At 44.4% G+C, this 16,834-nt stretch overlaps 1 protein-coding gene across 1 annotated transcript in view; it reads left to right on the top strand.

Annotated features, from left to right (window-relative positions):
- The window catches only part of LOC147440430 (uncharacterized), a 48,760-nt gene extending 33,738 nt beyond the window's left edge, over nt 1-15,022 (top strand). The window contains exons 2-3 of the mRNA XM_086530167.1: nt 14,136-14,301; nt 14,458-15,022. Of these exons, the coding sequence (XP_086386293.1) occupies nt 14,136-14,301; nt 14,458-14,464 (173 nt within the window). The 3' untranslated portion in view covers nt 14,465-15,022. The remainder of the gene's footprint in view (nt 1-14,135; nt 14,302-14,457) is intronic.
- Nucleotides 15,023-16,834: the final 1,812 nt, after the last annotated feature.

Raw genomic sequence — 16,834 nt, 5'->3', positions numbered from 1 at the left:
TTGGCAGATTAGCTTGGGAGCGTTGTAGAGAGGAGACCCTCTGACATTGTACCTTGTGAAGCATCAATAAGAAAGAAATACCGAAAGGGGTGCCGGTCTTTGGGGCCAGTGCATCTAGAAGCGGAACTCCGTCGCTTTGTGTTGACTCTCTCTCGCTCTCTCTCCCCCCCCCCCCCCCCCCCCCCCCCCCCCCAAGTTTAGTCAGTTGTTTGCAGTTCTCACATGTGTTGCTGTAGATTTCTCGCTTGGAGTGTCCAAGCGTGTTAGAGTACTTGCCCCATACTCACCAACCGTTGATACACTTGCCGTTGGATCTCTCTCTTGATCTTCTCTTGACTTATAGAAGAAGTGGAGCCCATCTTCTTGGTGGAGTCTTCGGCTTGGCTTTGGTCTTCCATCTCTTTCTTGGATCTGCACCTCTAGATGTTATGGGATTAGGTTGTGAGTCCGGCTCCGTGACAGGACGACCCTCCTCACCCTTGTCATCAAACGCTACTTCCTCATCCTCTTCTTCCTCTTCCTCTTCCTCTTCCATGTACACAAACCAGAGTTACCCGGAATGCGGAACGGGAACGGCGACGGGTCCCCTGCGGAACGGGGGAACGGGAAAGGCACGGAACGGGAGGCTACAAAAACACCCAAATAATGTTATTTTTAGCGTTATGTGTTTGAATACAAGTAGTACTAGAGTCCTTTGACTCTAATACCCACAAAGAACATGATTCGAAGACCATTCAATCTTATTATGACTTGATTGGGATGTGCGACGCCTAGAGTACATAGTACATACACAACATTGAACAAACACAATGCCCATCACAATTGTCAATAACATATGTAATTACAGATTAGAGCTCTTAAATATTTGCAAGAGTAGAAGTCAGAGATAACACTTTTCGCTTAATTCTGGCTAACAAGGCCTGCCAAGGCGCTACAAGAAAACCAAAGGTGACATATACCATAATGAGAGTCGAGACTACAAGGGGACCAAACCAGTGACCACAATACCAAAAGACTGAAGGTGACAAATACCATAAAGATGCTAGTAGCTACAAATGTCAAAGAGGGCAAGGCTCAAGCAGCTATACGAAAAGGTAAAGATAATGGAAGTCCTAAAGTCGCAACTCTCGAGCCTCAAGACTCAAGCCTAAGAGGCCTCCCAATTCCTAGTAGCCGGCTATAAATCATACACATCCTCCCATTCCTCATCATCGAGCTCTAGGCTTGACTCGATCTCAGCCACGGATGAAGTACCTGGTGTTGGTAGATGTGCATCTCCACCTGCCTAAGGAGCCTCTTGCTCCATCTCCCACTGTGTAAAAGGATCTGTCTGTTTGTCTGTACTCTTGCAAAGCATTTTCAAATTTGCACTGAGAAAGACAAGATCATTAGCCTTCTCCACTCCAAGCCGATTCCTCTTCTTGGAAGCAATGTGGCTAAAGGTACTCCACAATTGCTCCAAGCATGAGGTACTGACTGACTGGTTGAGAATACGGATCGCCAATCTCTGAAGCTCAGGGCCATCATAGCCATAGTCCTCCCACCATAGCACTGAACCTATCTTCCTTTGATCAATCTGAGCATCTGGACTGCCAAATGACCCCCGCATCTCTCTGTACTGTCTCAACTGATCTCAGACAATGTGTCACCCATCTCTGTTTAGAACCATCTTGTTTAAGATCTCTGTAAATTGGTTCATGACTTCTCTATTTGTCTCTTGCCTTGCACCTCGGAACTCTGGATCCACCATGTATGTTGCCTCGTGTAAAGGAGAGGCATATGAATTCCACCTCAAGCTGCAAAGCGATGGATCTCCTCATATCGCTCTACTTTCGGCTCAAGCTGCTCGATCATGCGGTCCATTGCCTCATAAATCTTGCCAATGCAAGGATCCATGCCATCCAGAAATCGAAGCAAATGAACCACCGGTTTTACCTGTGCGTCTAGACTCTTGAGCTCCTTCCAGAACTCAAGATCCTTTGCCTTATCCTTGCACAAAATCCCTGCAACTGTCTTTGCATAGGGGGAGGTGGTGAACTCATCACTGATGAAGACCCGTCGGACCGCATTTTGACATTCAGACAACCTGCGCACAAGAAGAAAGTTGAATGCGAAGTGGGTGTCTGAATACTTTAGAAGCACTTTGCCGCCCGACCTCTTGAGGTACTCACTTCGAACCAAGTTGTGATTGTTGATGAAAGTAACAATCTTCGTTGCATCAGCAATGACTGGAGCGATCCAGTCTAGCTTGCCGATGTCTTTTAGAAGGTTGAACAAGCAGTGTGCCATGCAAAAGTACACTGTCACATGCGGAGGTGGCCCTCTATAATAGCCGCTGCTACCCTGTTTGATGCCTCCCCATCTGTGACAAAGGCCACCACGTGTTGCTCACTGATCGATTCTATGGCTGCTGTCCACTTTGCAAAAAGGACATTGGCGGACTTGCCACTCTGGGTGGCATCATGAGAGTGTACAAAGTACATCTCTCCACTCTAGTATGGGATGAGACTATGGATAGATCTCTTCCATCCGTCGGCAATGAGGGAAATGCCATGTTTTGCCCAAAGACGCTGAATATTGAGTGTTGCTTGCTCCAGGGTAGCCTTCTCTCGATCGAGAAAAGTGGTTCGGAGAGCCTCTGAAGATGACGGTGCATAGCCCGTGCCATACTCTCCTATCCGTTGCACCATGACTTTCCAATACTCCGACCTATTTCGATCAAACATAGAAGAGGTTAGTATCAAAAAGGTGGAAACGACGATAACGGAAGAAATGAGAGAGAAGATTGATAAATCATAAAACAGACCTCGCCGCGACAAATGGGATATGGTCATGATAGAAGAATCGTGCCACGGCCTCATCCACCTCTTCCTTCTTCTTTGGGTCCCAAGAGGTGGCAAGGGTCTTTTGGCGACGGATTGGACCCGATGAAGATCCACCGGCACCTAAACCGGGTAGAGAGGAAGAAGGGAAAATGAGGGTCTTTGGGTTGATACCTTTGCGTGCGGGCTTGGCTTTATGGTTGAATTGCCGATCCTTTTTCTCGAGCTCCTTCCTCTTTTCGATGGTTACGTTGGTGCAAAATTTCACTTCATGTCCCGACACTCCAAGAAAGTGTGCCCTCACTTTGTTATGCCCCCCTTTCTGTGTGTAAGAGCATAGCTTGCATGCCCATGCACGAGAACCTCCTGCCGCTGACAAGGTGCCCTCCGAGGTCACATCATCCCACCACGACCATTCCTTTGCCTTTTGAGTGTTGCCCGCATGAACGGAGGGGGTTGTACAAGAAGAAGAGGCCATGGAGTGATGGATGATGAAGACAAAAGAGAATCGCGATAAAGAGCTTGAGAGAGGCTTCACTTCTTGAGAAGTTGACAGTCGAGCCCAAGGGAGAGAGAGCTTGAGCCTTGTAGCCTTGAGAGCAAGAGAGAGCTTGAGAGCCTTGAAGGCTTGAGGCTTGAGAGCTTGAGCAATGAGTAGACCGTAGCGCCGAGGGGAGGTTGAAGCTTGAAACTTGAGAGCAAGAGAGAGAGCCGTGAGAAGTTGATTGAACTTGAGAGCAAGAGACTCGAGAGAGCTTGAGAGGAAAGGGTGAGAGGGTGGCTAGTTATATAGGAAACTGTATGAGGCTATTAGCCTATGAGGTGTTTTTCAAACCTTTTTAAAAAATGCCCATTTTTGACCGTTTTGTAGTTCTATCCATTTCTATCTGTTGCAGGCCGTTCCGGGTCCGTTCCCATGTCTGTTACCCGGTCCCTCCTCTGTCCATTCCCTTGTCCGTTACCGGATAAAGCATGAACTGCAGACAGAGGAGCAGGTTAGGCATGAGGCATCGAGGGAGTCTTCTTTGGCAAGTAGTTCTAGTGAGAGTCAGATATGAGGTAGAGAGGTTCGGCGCAGGAGACTGAGGAGGTCAGAGGTGTTGGAATTAGGGTTGCAAAGAAACACACAGCTTGGAGAAGACGAAGGAAGCTCAAGGCACACAATAGAGAGTGTGTTACTTAGTGTGCAATGGAAAGATTGATAGCCCTAGAGTGATGGGCGTATATACAATGCACGGGGGAAAAAACCTCCTAAAGAGGGAAAAAATGCCCCGGCGGTCCTAGTGTGTTCACTCCTGCTGAGAGCCTCTCCCTGACATAGTGGTAATGCACACTAAGTAACACACTCTCTCTATTGTGTGCCTTGAGCTTCCTTCGTCTTCTCCAAGCTGTGTGTGTTTCTCTGCAACCCTAATTCTTTTTGGCTTGAGGCCATCATGTGTGCCACTTATGTACTTAATAGGTGTCCTACGAAAGCTTTGCAGTCTATTACTCCATATGAAGCATGGCATGATAGAAAGCCTTCTATTGAGCACATGCGTGTTTTTGGCTGTTTGGCGTATGCTTTGGTGCCACAAGTGCATCGCAGAAAATTGGATGATAAGGTTGTCAAATGTATTTTTGTTGGTTATAGTGTTGAAAGCAAAGGTTACAGGTTGTATCATCCGCAAACAAAACGTATTCTGGTTTCTCGGGATGTTGTGTTTGTGGAAGATTCTGTTCAGCCCTTGCTGTCATGTACTAGAGACAGTAATGTAAGCTCACAGGACATTTATGACACTTTGTTGCCTCTTTTCAGTGGTGGAAATACGAATGTAAGTTCCAATGAGGCAAAGGAACAGCCTATGGGGGTTTATGAAAATGTTTTAGATCAGCCTATTACTGATGCAGATGTACATGATGTACTTGATGAGGAAAGGGCTGAAAATGAGCAGGCTAGAGGTATGCCAAAATGGCTGGTGCACACTTTGCATGACAGTAAATTGGATGCACCTTTGTCTAGTCGTACTCGTTCAGGCTCTCGCCATGCATCTTATGCATCAGATTGTTATGCTTTGGCTGTGTCTAGCTTACATGATGTTGAGGAGCCTCTGTCTTTTGATGAAGCACAGAATTCAGAAAATTTGATGACTGCCATGCAATCAGAATATGGTGCACTTATAGAAAATGATACATGGACTTTATGTGATTTGCCTCCTGGCAAAAAGGCCATTGGTACGAAGTGGATTTACAAGTTGAAACACAAGCCGGATGGTGAGATCGATCGTCATAAGGCTCGACTTGTTGCAAAAGGTTATGCACAGCAAAAAGGCATAGATTATGAAGAGACTTTTGCTCCCACTTGTCGTATGACTACTGTACGTTTTCTATGTGCATTGGCAACTCATTTTGGTTGGGATGTACATCAATCAGACATTGTTACTGCTTTCTTGAATGGTGACATATTTGAGGAAGTTTATGTAGCGCAGCCTCGCGGTTTTGTCATAAAAGGATAAGAGGACAAAGTGTGTAGATGTAAGAAGGCTGTGTATGGGTTGAAGGAATCTCTTCGTGCTTGGTATGAGAAAGCTGACACTCATTTGGTCAAACAAGGCTTTCGTAACAGTCCAACAGAAAGCACATTGTATGTAAAGCGTGAGGGTGATGTACTTCTCATTGTGGTTCTTTATGTTGATGATTTGCTGATCACTGGACCAAATGAGAGACATATTGCTGAATTTAAGGCTGATTTGAATGCTACTTTCAAGATGAAAGATTTGGGGCTGTTGCATCATTACTTGGGTATACAATTTAAGCAGTGTGATGGTGGCATTGCCTTGTGTCAGAAAAGTTACATAGAGACATTGTTATGTAAGTTTGGACTTGAGGATTGCAAACCTATTGCCACTCCCATGGAAACAGGTTTGAAGTTGAGTCTACATGATGCTGGCGATCCTGTTGATGTCACTCTTTATCGAATTGTTGTTGGCTGCCTCATTTATGTATGCAACACGAGGCCGGATATTCAGTTTGCAGTCTCACAGGTCAGCAGATTTATGCATAGCCCAGGGTCTAAGCATTGGCAGGCTGTCAAGAGGATTTTCCGCTACTTGAGTGGCACTTTACATCTTGGCTTGTTTTATCCCAAGGGGGGATCATTGCTGCCAGACTTACATGCTTTTTCGGACTCAGATTGGGTTGGTTGTTTTGACACGAGAGTGTCCACAAGTGGTTTTTGTTTCATGCTTGGCAATTCATGTATATCATGGTTGAGCAAGAAGCAACCTACTGTGGCCACTTCGAGTTGTGAGGCTGAGTACAAGGCAATCTTCACATCTACGGTTGAGTGTGTATGGCTCAGACGCCTTATGGCTGATTTGGGTGTTGGACAGGACACTGCCAACACTATCTACACTGACAATCAGAGCACATTGGCAGTTGCGAGGAACCCAGTTTTTCATGCTCGCACAAAGCACATTGAGGTGCATTACCACTATCTCAGGGAGAGGCTCTCAGCAGGAGAGATCAGCTTGGCTTATGTGCCAACACAGGACAACCTTGCAGATCTTTTCACAAAGGCATTGTCTCGTGAGAAGCTTGAAGCTTTCCGCAAAGCTTTGGTCTTACTCCCCTTTGTGGACTGATCCTGTCCTCAGGGCATGGCACTTCCCTTTACTCATGTCCCAGCTCTCGTTCACCGTATCACTCCAGGGGGGATTTGTTACCATATACATGTGGTAGTGATGTGTGTGAACACACTAGGACCGCCGGGGCATTTTTTCCTTCTTTAGAAGGTTTTTCCCCCCGTGCATTGCATATACTGTGGGGGAGCAGGAGAGAGAGCCCACTTGCTACTCTATGCAATGAGAGTGAAGGAGAAGAGGAGAGTGGCGCAGAAGAAGCACACGCAGAGAAAATACGTGAGAGAGAGAGAGAACTCGTAGAAGTTTTGGGAAAAGTCACGATAGTTACATTTTGGGCTTGACCTTTGAGTATATGAGTAAGTGACTAGGGGGCCATTCACACTTGGGTCCCCTCACTTATAAGTCTTTTAACTTATAAGTTAATAAGTACAAGGCACTTAGGCCTTTATTCCCTAACAACCTCCCACCTAAAGGCAATGTACCTTGGGAGATCAAAGAATCAGCTAACTATGATACATCAGCTGATCATGCACTTACTCATCCAACACCCATCATGTGACGGCAATATGCAAACCGCTCTGTTGGAAGACTCTTGGTCAAAAGATCTGCAGGATTGTCATCTGTGTGCACCTTGACAAGTGTAATGCTCTTGTCATCAAGCACACTCCTGATAAAATGATACTTCACCTCTATGTGCTTTGTCTTGGCATGAAAAACAGGATTCCTTGCAAGCATAACAGCACTCTGACTATCACAGTGTAGCGGAGGAACCGGTGACTTAATGCCAAGCTCTTCTACCAAACGCATGAGCCACAAAGCTTCTTTGCATGCCTCAGTGGCAGCCACATACTCAGCCTCAGTGGTAGACAAAGCAACACATTTTTGCAGTCTAGAAATCCAAGAAACTGCACCTCCTGTGAATGTAAACACATATCCAGAGGTAGACTTCCTGCAATCTGGATGTCCAGCAAAATCTGCATCTGTAAAGCCATGCACAGATGTCTCACTCTTCCCAAAACAAATGCACAAGTCTTTAGTGCCTTTCAAGTATCTCAAGATACACTTCACTGCTTCCCAATGCTTTTTGCCAGGATTGCTCATGTACCTGCTTACCACTCCCACCGCAAATGCAATGTCCGGACGTGTAGCAACCATATCATACATCAAACTGCCAACGGCACCTCCTGTGAATGTAAACACATATCCAGAGGTAGACTTCCTGCAATCTGGATGTCTAGCAAAATCTGCATCTGTAAAGCCATGCACAGATGTCTCACTCTTCCCAAAACAAATGCACAAGTCTTTAGTGCCTTTCAAGTATCTCAAGATACACTTCACTGCTTCCCAATGCTTTTTGCCAGGATTGCTCATGTACCTGCTTACCACTCCCACCGCAAATGCAATGTCCGGACGTGTAGCAACCATAGCATACATCAAACTGCCAACGGCTGATGCATAAGGAATCTTGGCCATTTCAGCCCGCATATCATCTGTGTTTGGGCAGTCATGTGCAGTCAGTTTTACATATGGAGGCAGCGGAGTACCAAGTGCCTTTCCCCCATCCATATGAAAACGATGTAGCACCTTATTAACATAATCTCGTTGAGATAGATACAGATGCCTGTTGGGTCTATCTCGAGAGATACGCATGCCCAAAATATGATTAGCATCACCAAGATCCTTCATGTCAAAGCGATTTTTTAAGCTTTGCTGTAATGCATCCAACTCCGTGACATTTTTACCCGCAATAAGCATGTCATCAACATACAAAATCAGCAATAGAAGAGATCCATTACTTGCCGTTTTGATATACAAACAGTGATCAGAATTACTTCTTTTGTATCCTTGAGACCTCATGAATGTATCAAACTTGTGATACCATGCACGGGGAGACTGTTTCAAACCATACAAGCTCTTCAAGAGTCTACATACTTTCTTCTCTTGCCCCTTTGACACAAAACCTTCTGGCTGCATCATATAGATCATCTCAAGCAAATCGCCATGCAAAAACGTTGTTTTGACATCCATTTGCTTTAACTCCATATCTTCAGAAGCAACCAGGCCTAAAACAAGACGTAATGTGGCAAGCTTTACAACAGGAGAAAAAATCTCATCAAAATCAACACCATGCTTTTGCTTGTACCCTTTAGCAACCAAACGTGCCTTGTACTTAGAAGAAGCATCAGATGTGACCTTGGTCTTGTAAACCCATTTACATGGCAGAGCCTTATGCCCTTTAGGCAAATCAACCAAGTCCCATGTATGGTTTTTCTCCAAAGACTGCATTTCCGAAACCATTGCTTTGAACCATTTCTTACTGTCTTCCCGTTGCATAGCCTCTTTATAGCAAGACGGCTCACCACAATCAGTAAGCATGACATAGTCCAAAGACGGTTCATATCTATCGGGGGGCCTTGTCACCCGAGTAGACCTACGCACCCAATGATCCATAACAGGTGGATTTTCAGCCTGTAAACCATCAAAAACAGCAGGCTGTTCAGCCGGTTGCATCGCAACAACGGGCGGTCTAGGAGCATCAACTTGTTCCCCTACCTGTGGTGCATCAATGGCAACTTGTTGGGGCTGATTTTCAGCAGCTAATGGCTGATTTTCAGCACCATTTTCAGCATGTAAAGGCTGCTGAACATTGGGCCTTCTTGGCTGATTTTCAGCTAATGGCTGATTTTCAGCACCATTTTCAGCATGTAAAGGCTGCTGAACATTGGGCCTTCTTGGCTGTCCATATGTAACATCTTCACGAAAAACAACCCGGCGCACTTCCTCGACCTTTGTGGGCTGTTTGTGCATGCAATTCTCATTGAAGATGACATCATTGCTGCGTATGATTTTCCGTAATGCGGGATCCCATAATCTATACCCCATTTCACCATCCTCACCATATCCTAGGAAAATGCATTTATGAGACTTTGGTTCTAGTTTGGTGCGCAGTTCACTCCGGATGTGAACATAGGCCTCACAACCAAACACTCTTAAATGTGCATATGAGGGTGGCTTGCCAGACCACACCTCCTCAGGCACTTTTCCACCCAAAGCCTTGCTAGGTGAGCGATTAATCAAGTGAATAGCTGTTTGCACAGCTTCTGCCCAAAAACCATGAGGTAATGCAGCATGTGACAGCATACTCCGAACTTTCTCTTGGATAGTCCGGTTCAACCTCTCTGCAACTCCATTCTGAGAGGGATTAAAAGGAGCCGTGAGCTCTCTTTTAATACCTTTAGTAGCACAAAAGTCAATAAATGCTTTTGATACATACTCCCCCCCATTGTCTGAGCGCAAAGACCTAAGCTTCTTGTCTGTTTGATTCTCAACAAACGCAAGAAACTTCTTAAAAGTATCCAAAACATCGCTTTTAGCACGTATTGGATACACCCACACCTTACGTGTAGCATCATCGATAAACGAGACAAAATATTTCTTTCCCCCTAAGGACAACTGTGGCATTTCACATACATCGGAATGCACTAAGTCTAACCTGTCAGACTTCAAAGAAAGAGACCTTTTGTGCGGTGTTTGACTGTGCTTACCATAAATACAGTGCTCACAATGAGAAAAATCAGCATACCTCAAACACGGCAAATAACCACAACGAGACAGAGTTTCCATTCCTCTTTTACTCATGTGTCCCAACCGGCCATGCCACAAAGAAACACTTGGCTGCTCGGTTACGGCGACAACATGGTCACGCACACTAGATACATGCAAAGGATACAAAGTGTCCGATTTACAACCCTTGGCTACAATCCGGGCCCCTTTACAAATTTTCCACTTGCTATCACCAAAAGTGGTGTGATAGCCTGCATCATCTAGCTGCCCTGTACTAATCAAACTCTTCTTGAGTTGTGGCACATGGCGCACTTTGTGCAAAACAAAAGTCATACCATCAGCAAAGGAAAACTGGACACTGCCAATACCTGCAATGTCACATGCATAGTTGTCTCCCAAATAAACAGTGCCCTGCACCTCACCTGAGTACTGTGTAAACCAATCCCTATGAGGTGTTACATGAAAGGAGGCACCTGAATCAAGAATCCAAGTATGCATGTCCACATCAGAACCCATAGCAAGGGTATGTGCATCCACAGAAGAGGCATTGAGTACATCAGTGCTGCTGTCAGTGTCACAACTACTAGCAACATTGATTTCCTCAATCAACACAGTGCTCTTCTTGGCATTTCCCTTGCCCTTTGCATCAGTTTCAACACCCTTGTTCTTCTCTTTCTTCCACTCATAGCATTCCCGTTTATAATGCCCTTTCTTTCCACAATGATGACACACAACATCTTTCCTACGAGATTTGCTGCGTGCCCTGTCCTTACTGTCAGATTTCTCCCTCTGTTGAGACCTGCCTCTCAAGTGCAATGCATTAGAAGACCCACCTGTGGTGTTCTTCCTGTTCATCTCTTCCATCAAGAGAGAACTCTCTACATCTGCATACTTAAGTGACGCACTTGAGTTACTAAGAGCTGTCCGGAATACATCCCAACTCTCGGGCAATGTGCATAGCAGAAAAGTAGCTTTGAACTCCTCATCAATCGTGAATTTCAGCTCTGTCAGTTGGCTGAAAATAGAATTGAATTCATTGAGGTGCACTGATATGTGCGTGCCCTCCTTCATGCGGAGATCCATAAGCTTCTTAAGCCAATACACTTTACTGGCAGCACTCTGCTGTGCATACAACTCGTCTAAACGCTTCCACATGCCCCATGCTGTTTGCTCATTCTCTACATTGAAGAGTAAATTGTCAGACACTGAAAGCATGATCGTGGAGCGAGCCAACTCGTCCACTTCTTCCCATTCTTCAACCTCCATATCATCCGGTTTCACACCCTGTAACTTAATAGGTTTCGCTTGTTTCTTTTGCAACATCACATTATAACATTGCTTCTTCCATATAGCAAAGTTATGGGCCCCTTCAAGCTTGCGAATGTGCAATAAATTGCCACTTTCATTGCTAGAAGCCATTCAGAGTGATTGCAAACACTGAAACCCTGTTTTGCCGACCTAAACACGCCCAAATGTGCGCAATCGGGCAAAAAACAGCTTGGTGTTACGGAAAAACAACGAGCAAATTTCACGCGAAATCACCCCAAAACGGCGTACATTCACTGCCAAACCCTTACCAAAGGTTTCCACAAGGTGTATACGTCATTTGCTTGCTGAAATTCCCTGTTTTAGGGCAAAAATCAGACCTGTAAACACCTGTTTTGCTGAATTTTCAGAACCTCGTTGGTGGAAACACTTGTAAGATTGACCTGTGAGACTTGCCCTAATGAAATTGCATCAAATTGACCCCGAAATTGGTCAATTTCAGCAGAAATAGGCTGCTGTTTGCCAGTTTTTGAAACCCTAATTTTGGGGAAACTGTCACCGGAGGTCGATTCTACACGGTGAGAGGATCCCTTCGCGACAGAGTTGATCGAAAACGGTTGAATATCCTTCCCGCAGCGAGCAAGAACAGAATTCTGATCTGTGTTGCGAAAATGGCTCTCTTGGAAACCCTAAAGCTCTGATACCATGTGTGGGGGAGCAGGAGAGAGAGCCCACTTGCTACTCTATGCAATGAGAGTGAAGGAGAAGAGGAGAGTGGCGCAGAAGAAGCACACGCAGAGAAAATACGTGAGAGAGAGAGAGAACTCGTAGAAGTTTTGGGAAAAGTCACGATAGTTACATTTTGGGCTTGACCTTTGAGTATATGAGTAAGTGACTAGGGGGCCATTCACACTTGGGCCCCCTCACTTATAAGTCTTTTAACTTATAAGTTAATAAGTACAAGGCACTTAGGCCTTTATTCCCTAACATATACGCCCATCACTCTAGGGCTATCAATCTTTCCATTGCACACTAAGTAACACACTCTCTATTGTGTGCCTTGAGCTTCCTTCGTCTTCTCCAAGCTGTGTGTGTTTCTTTGCAACCCTAATTCCAACAAGAGGTACCTCCAATTACTGTGATTTACAGTTGCAAAGATTCCAGAGGTGACAAGAAGCATGCCACCGAGCTCAAAAGGGGATGCAGGATGTACAACATCCAAACAAGAGTGAACCTGAATAGGAGGTGAGTCCTTTAGATAGATCCGACAGGGATGACATTCCTCTAGCTGCGTTGATGACACAGTATGAGGAGAGCTTTCCATATCTTGTATTTGATGAACTTGTTTATTTTAGGAGATTTGAGAGGTTGGAAAACAATGTGTAGTCTTGTTTTATTCATTGTATTTGACAGTTTTAAATATTTTGTAATGGAAATGGCCCATGAACTTTGAGAATAGTGAAATTAAGATAATTAGAGTGAGCATTTTTATGAGACTACTTTGAGAACATAGAGGGTGAACTTAATTAACGGTAACAACATAACCATTATACTTAATTAACTTGGCATGAACAATACTTTTGCACGAGAGAGAGAGAATTAGAGAACTTGACAACAGTTGAGGACCGGATTTATGTGGAGCCGGTCCCCCCTCCAATAGGCTTTTGTATTATAGATTCTCCCATAAAGAGAGACTTGGTATAGTACAATCTTTGTGTTCCTTGTGACCTTGGTGATGGGAAAGATTCACGCATCACGAGTATAACATAAACTTTGTAAACAACATTAACCATCCCCGGCCTCAGTCCCAAGGTCTCAAACACCTTCGAAGGTGGAGAGAGCTAGCGGGGAATGAGGGTAGGGAAGAGGAAGAAGAATCATTCATAGGAGAAAGAAATAGTTCCTCACCTATCATCACTCTCTTGCTAGCATACATAAATAGCATAGTAATGAAGATGGAGAAGATGGCAAGCTCAAGCATTGAAGCATGGCTCTTGGTTGGATTTGTTTTTTATAGCCAAGAGTGTCATGGAGATCTCCAGATGTTTCTTTGAGGAGTGGGCCACTATGTGTCGACTTACTTTTCCTGTAGTTGTTAGGAACACGTCACATTTGCCTCGGCCCAGAGAGAGAGCCCCCATGATCAGATTTAGAGTACAGGCTTTACATCTTGACTCCTTCTAGACGAGGGAGGCTGTCTATGATATCTTACAGGAGCAGACAATGGTTGAAGCTAGTTACTTTATGGATATCAGGCAGCTTGCAGATTTGGTTGAGAGGCAGTTCAGAGAGGCCCTAGAGAAGTTGGTTTGGTCAGAGAGGTGTGCATCTTGGTACCTTCCCTTGGCTTTTGAGGTGGACAGTGAGTGGGTCCCCGTGCCTCTCTCACAGTTTGGTTGTGTCGTAGATCCGCATCCTTTTGTGGAGTTCATCATTAGGAAATGTTAGAATGGATGCAGATGATTTTGGAGGCACAGCCTAGGGGTTTCACCATCCCTTTGCTACATGAGGTTTTTACAGTGGATGCTTTATATCAGTCAGATAAACTCTGAATTTGGTGGTTTTCGCCACATCACCCGAGGTGTGGAGAGCTTTGGGTAAACTTGATCTAGCTACGCTTCACCACCTGGATAAAGTATCGTTATCCCTAGATGTGTTTCTTGTAGTTTTTATGGGAATGTCCCCCATGATCTCATTGTATCCGTCAGGGTTTTCCCCATATTTCTTGTATATGGACCGATGGTTAATTTTACGTAATGTGAAGGGTCAAGCCCAGAGAGAGAGAGAGAGAGAGAGAGAGAGAGAGAGAGAGAGAGACTTTTCAACTTCAGTCTTGTGAGGCTTTCACTTTTGTGTGCAGGTTGGTTTCTTGCTTATAATTTATTTCTCTATCACATAAAATGGATAAGAGAACCCGTTCAAGAAATCTTTGGTTTGAAGAAAAAGATAAAACAACCAAGACCAAATACTAGGAGCCTTTCTCGACTCTATGAAGACAGCTCAATGAAAACTTACTCTAGTCCGAGGTAAGGCATTATGGATTCATATTGATTATATTTTGTTTAATCAAATTGCTAATGGTAGCATGTCTTATTTTACAAGCAAATTTTTTCATTGCCTTCGGCATTTTTGGATTAAAGAATAGGCAATCCTCATAAAGTTGCATTTGTCCACCTGTGCAGAGGCTAGCTTGAGCATAATATATATATATCTCAATGCGTAACTTCGCAACGTAGAAAAAGTCACCCTCCGCCTTTTGTACAAGTAGAGCATTGATGATGTGGGAGCGAGGGAAGAGCTCTCTCACAATTTTCAGCTGAATATGGAGCTCTGGTTGTTGCTTGAGGAGGTGCGAAGTAATACGAAGTGTGGAAGAAAGTCCAAAGCTCATGGGACTGACTCGACAATCACTCACGAGTTGGGCATTAAGAATGGTTGGAAAATAGAGAAACGTAATCATGTTGGGACATTTTATCAGGACATCTTGTTGAAAATTCACTCCATCATTTGTGGCCTCCATGTTGTATTGAGTACATGTGTGGATTCTTTATATTCTAGGATCCATTGTTTGTGTGTGTGCGCACGTGCGTGTGTTTGAGCGATGTTTGAAAAATCTGTGAAAATCAGTTTTTATGTAATAAATCCACCTCGTGGTTATGTATACTCTATTTGATTTGAATTAACAGTAGTTTTGTATCTGGCTACTCAGGCCAGAGTTTGGTAAATTTTATCTTCAACTTTGGCATACGATAAAAAGCGTAATGAGACTTCTTTAGCAAGGTTTACCGTAAAATAATACCGTTTTGTATGAAACTGCAAAATTTGAAGTTTTAATTTGAAAGTTTCATGAAAATTTGTTGTTATTTTGTCATATATCTCATAAGTTGCTTATAACCTTGGAGAAATTGAGTATTTTATATTTGTAAAATTTGCTTGACAGATTTCAGCCAGAGGAAGCCAAAAATCAAGCCTCACATTGGTAAGCAAAGAGGTTTTGAAATTTTGTGAGCTTAGAGTTGGCCGCTTTGCATGATCTAAGCCATTGCTCTCCAGACAAATCGCACGGCCAGGAGCCTGAGGCTTGCTTTTAATAATGAGCTCACACATTCTCTTAATATTATCGACAAAAAGCAAGTCGCGAATGCTTTTATGGCGCTGTAGATTACTTCGTTGCGAAGGTCTGCAGGGCATTGTTCTCACAAAGCATTATCGACCTCGCCTAGGAGAGTGAGAAGTAGAAAAGAAATCAGCACTCTCTCTCTCTCTCTCTCTCTCTCTCTCTCTCAACAAGATGTAATTAACTCCCTGCCAGCGTCATCCCACAACAGTGGACAGTGAAGCCATATCTTCATCTTTACCAGCAAGATTATTGTTCACGGGGCTGCTCTCATCAACACCCACATCCTTTATAATAAGGACCACCATCAGTGGAAAACCTTCACGCTATCCAGAGTGAGATGGACCACAAGGGGTTCAAAACCTAACTCGAATCATCTGCCTTGCTAACCTTCAAGTGGCCTCCTTTGCATCGTATTGCAGTTGTACAAGACGCAAACAGAGGTGCAAACTTGGCCGTAGTTGAGAGATTGTCTCTCTTACAAACCCTGAAGTAGACAATCACATCCCTTGCAGTATATTGCAGTGTTTACAAGAGACGCAATTGCATACACACAAGTGCATCGGAGGCAGCATCTATCAAGCCATGCAGGACAATGTGAGGAAGAGATTGGGAAGCCTCAAAGCTGTCAGCCCCTCCCCAATTCGATGCTGATCAGCAGCTTCTTATTATACAGAAAATAACTCACCACCGTTGAATCTGTCATGATGATTTGTGCTCTGAGCAAAAGCTACGACTGCGTCAATCACAGATCTAAAAAATGCAGTTTGCTACAAACAATTGCTGATCGCTGATGGCAAGGATACTTAAAGACGGAGGTTTACACTAGCAATGCTAGATGAGGTGAACAGCTCGTGCCCCAAATGGTTGCACGCTCCCTCTCTCTTGTCTCTTTCCCATGGCATGCTGCTGGGCCGATTTGCTGCACCTAGTCCAACAGCAGGAGCACGCCCCTTACCTGCCAGAACTAACAAGCTGAGAGACCCGTTGACATGGAAGTGCTTGTTTGAGCAGTCTTCCATCCAAGGCTGTCCTGCTGTTGTCCTGCTAGTGCCTCGATTGCACCCACTAGGCCTATGAATGCTCCCTCCCTTTTACGACTATACATGATGGCAAAAGTCGTAGAAGAGAATATGATGGAGATCGTAGAGGACACGATTGACATGATGATTGAGATCACGATAGACATGATCGCCGTGTGAGAAGCTATGAAAGACGAAGAGACCATGAGAAAGAGGATGAATATAGAAGTATTCGTAGCCACAAGGATGGTATGATGATGGCAGGGGTAGATACAATGGATATGTGGGCAATAATGATGCAGAGACGAGAGTGAGGGACCAATCCAACACTTCTTGCCATGCTCTCTTGTCCTTTGTTCCACAAATTACTTTATCTTTATTCTAAACAAACTTTGCAAATCGAAAATGGGAGCTTTTACA

This window comes from Adiantum capillus-veneris, chromosome 15 (assembly GCF_014529385.1).
Source record: "Adiantum capillus-veneris isolate H3 chromosome 15, ASM1452938v2, whole genome shotgun sequence".
Classification (NCBI taxonomy): domain Eukaryota; kingdom Viridiplantae; phylum Streptophyta; class Polypodiopsida; order Polypodiales; family Pteridaceae; genus Adiantum; species Adiantum capillus-veneris.
This window is presented reverse-complemented; position numbering and strand designations above follow the sequence as displayed.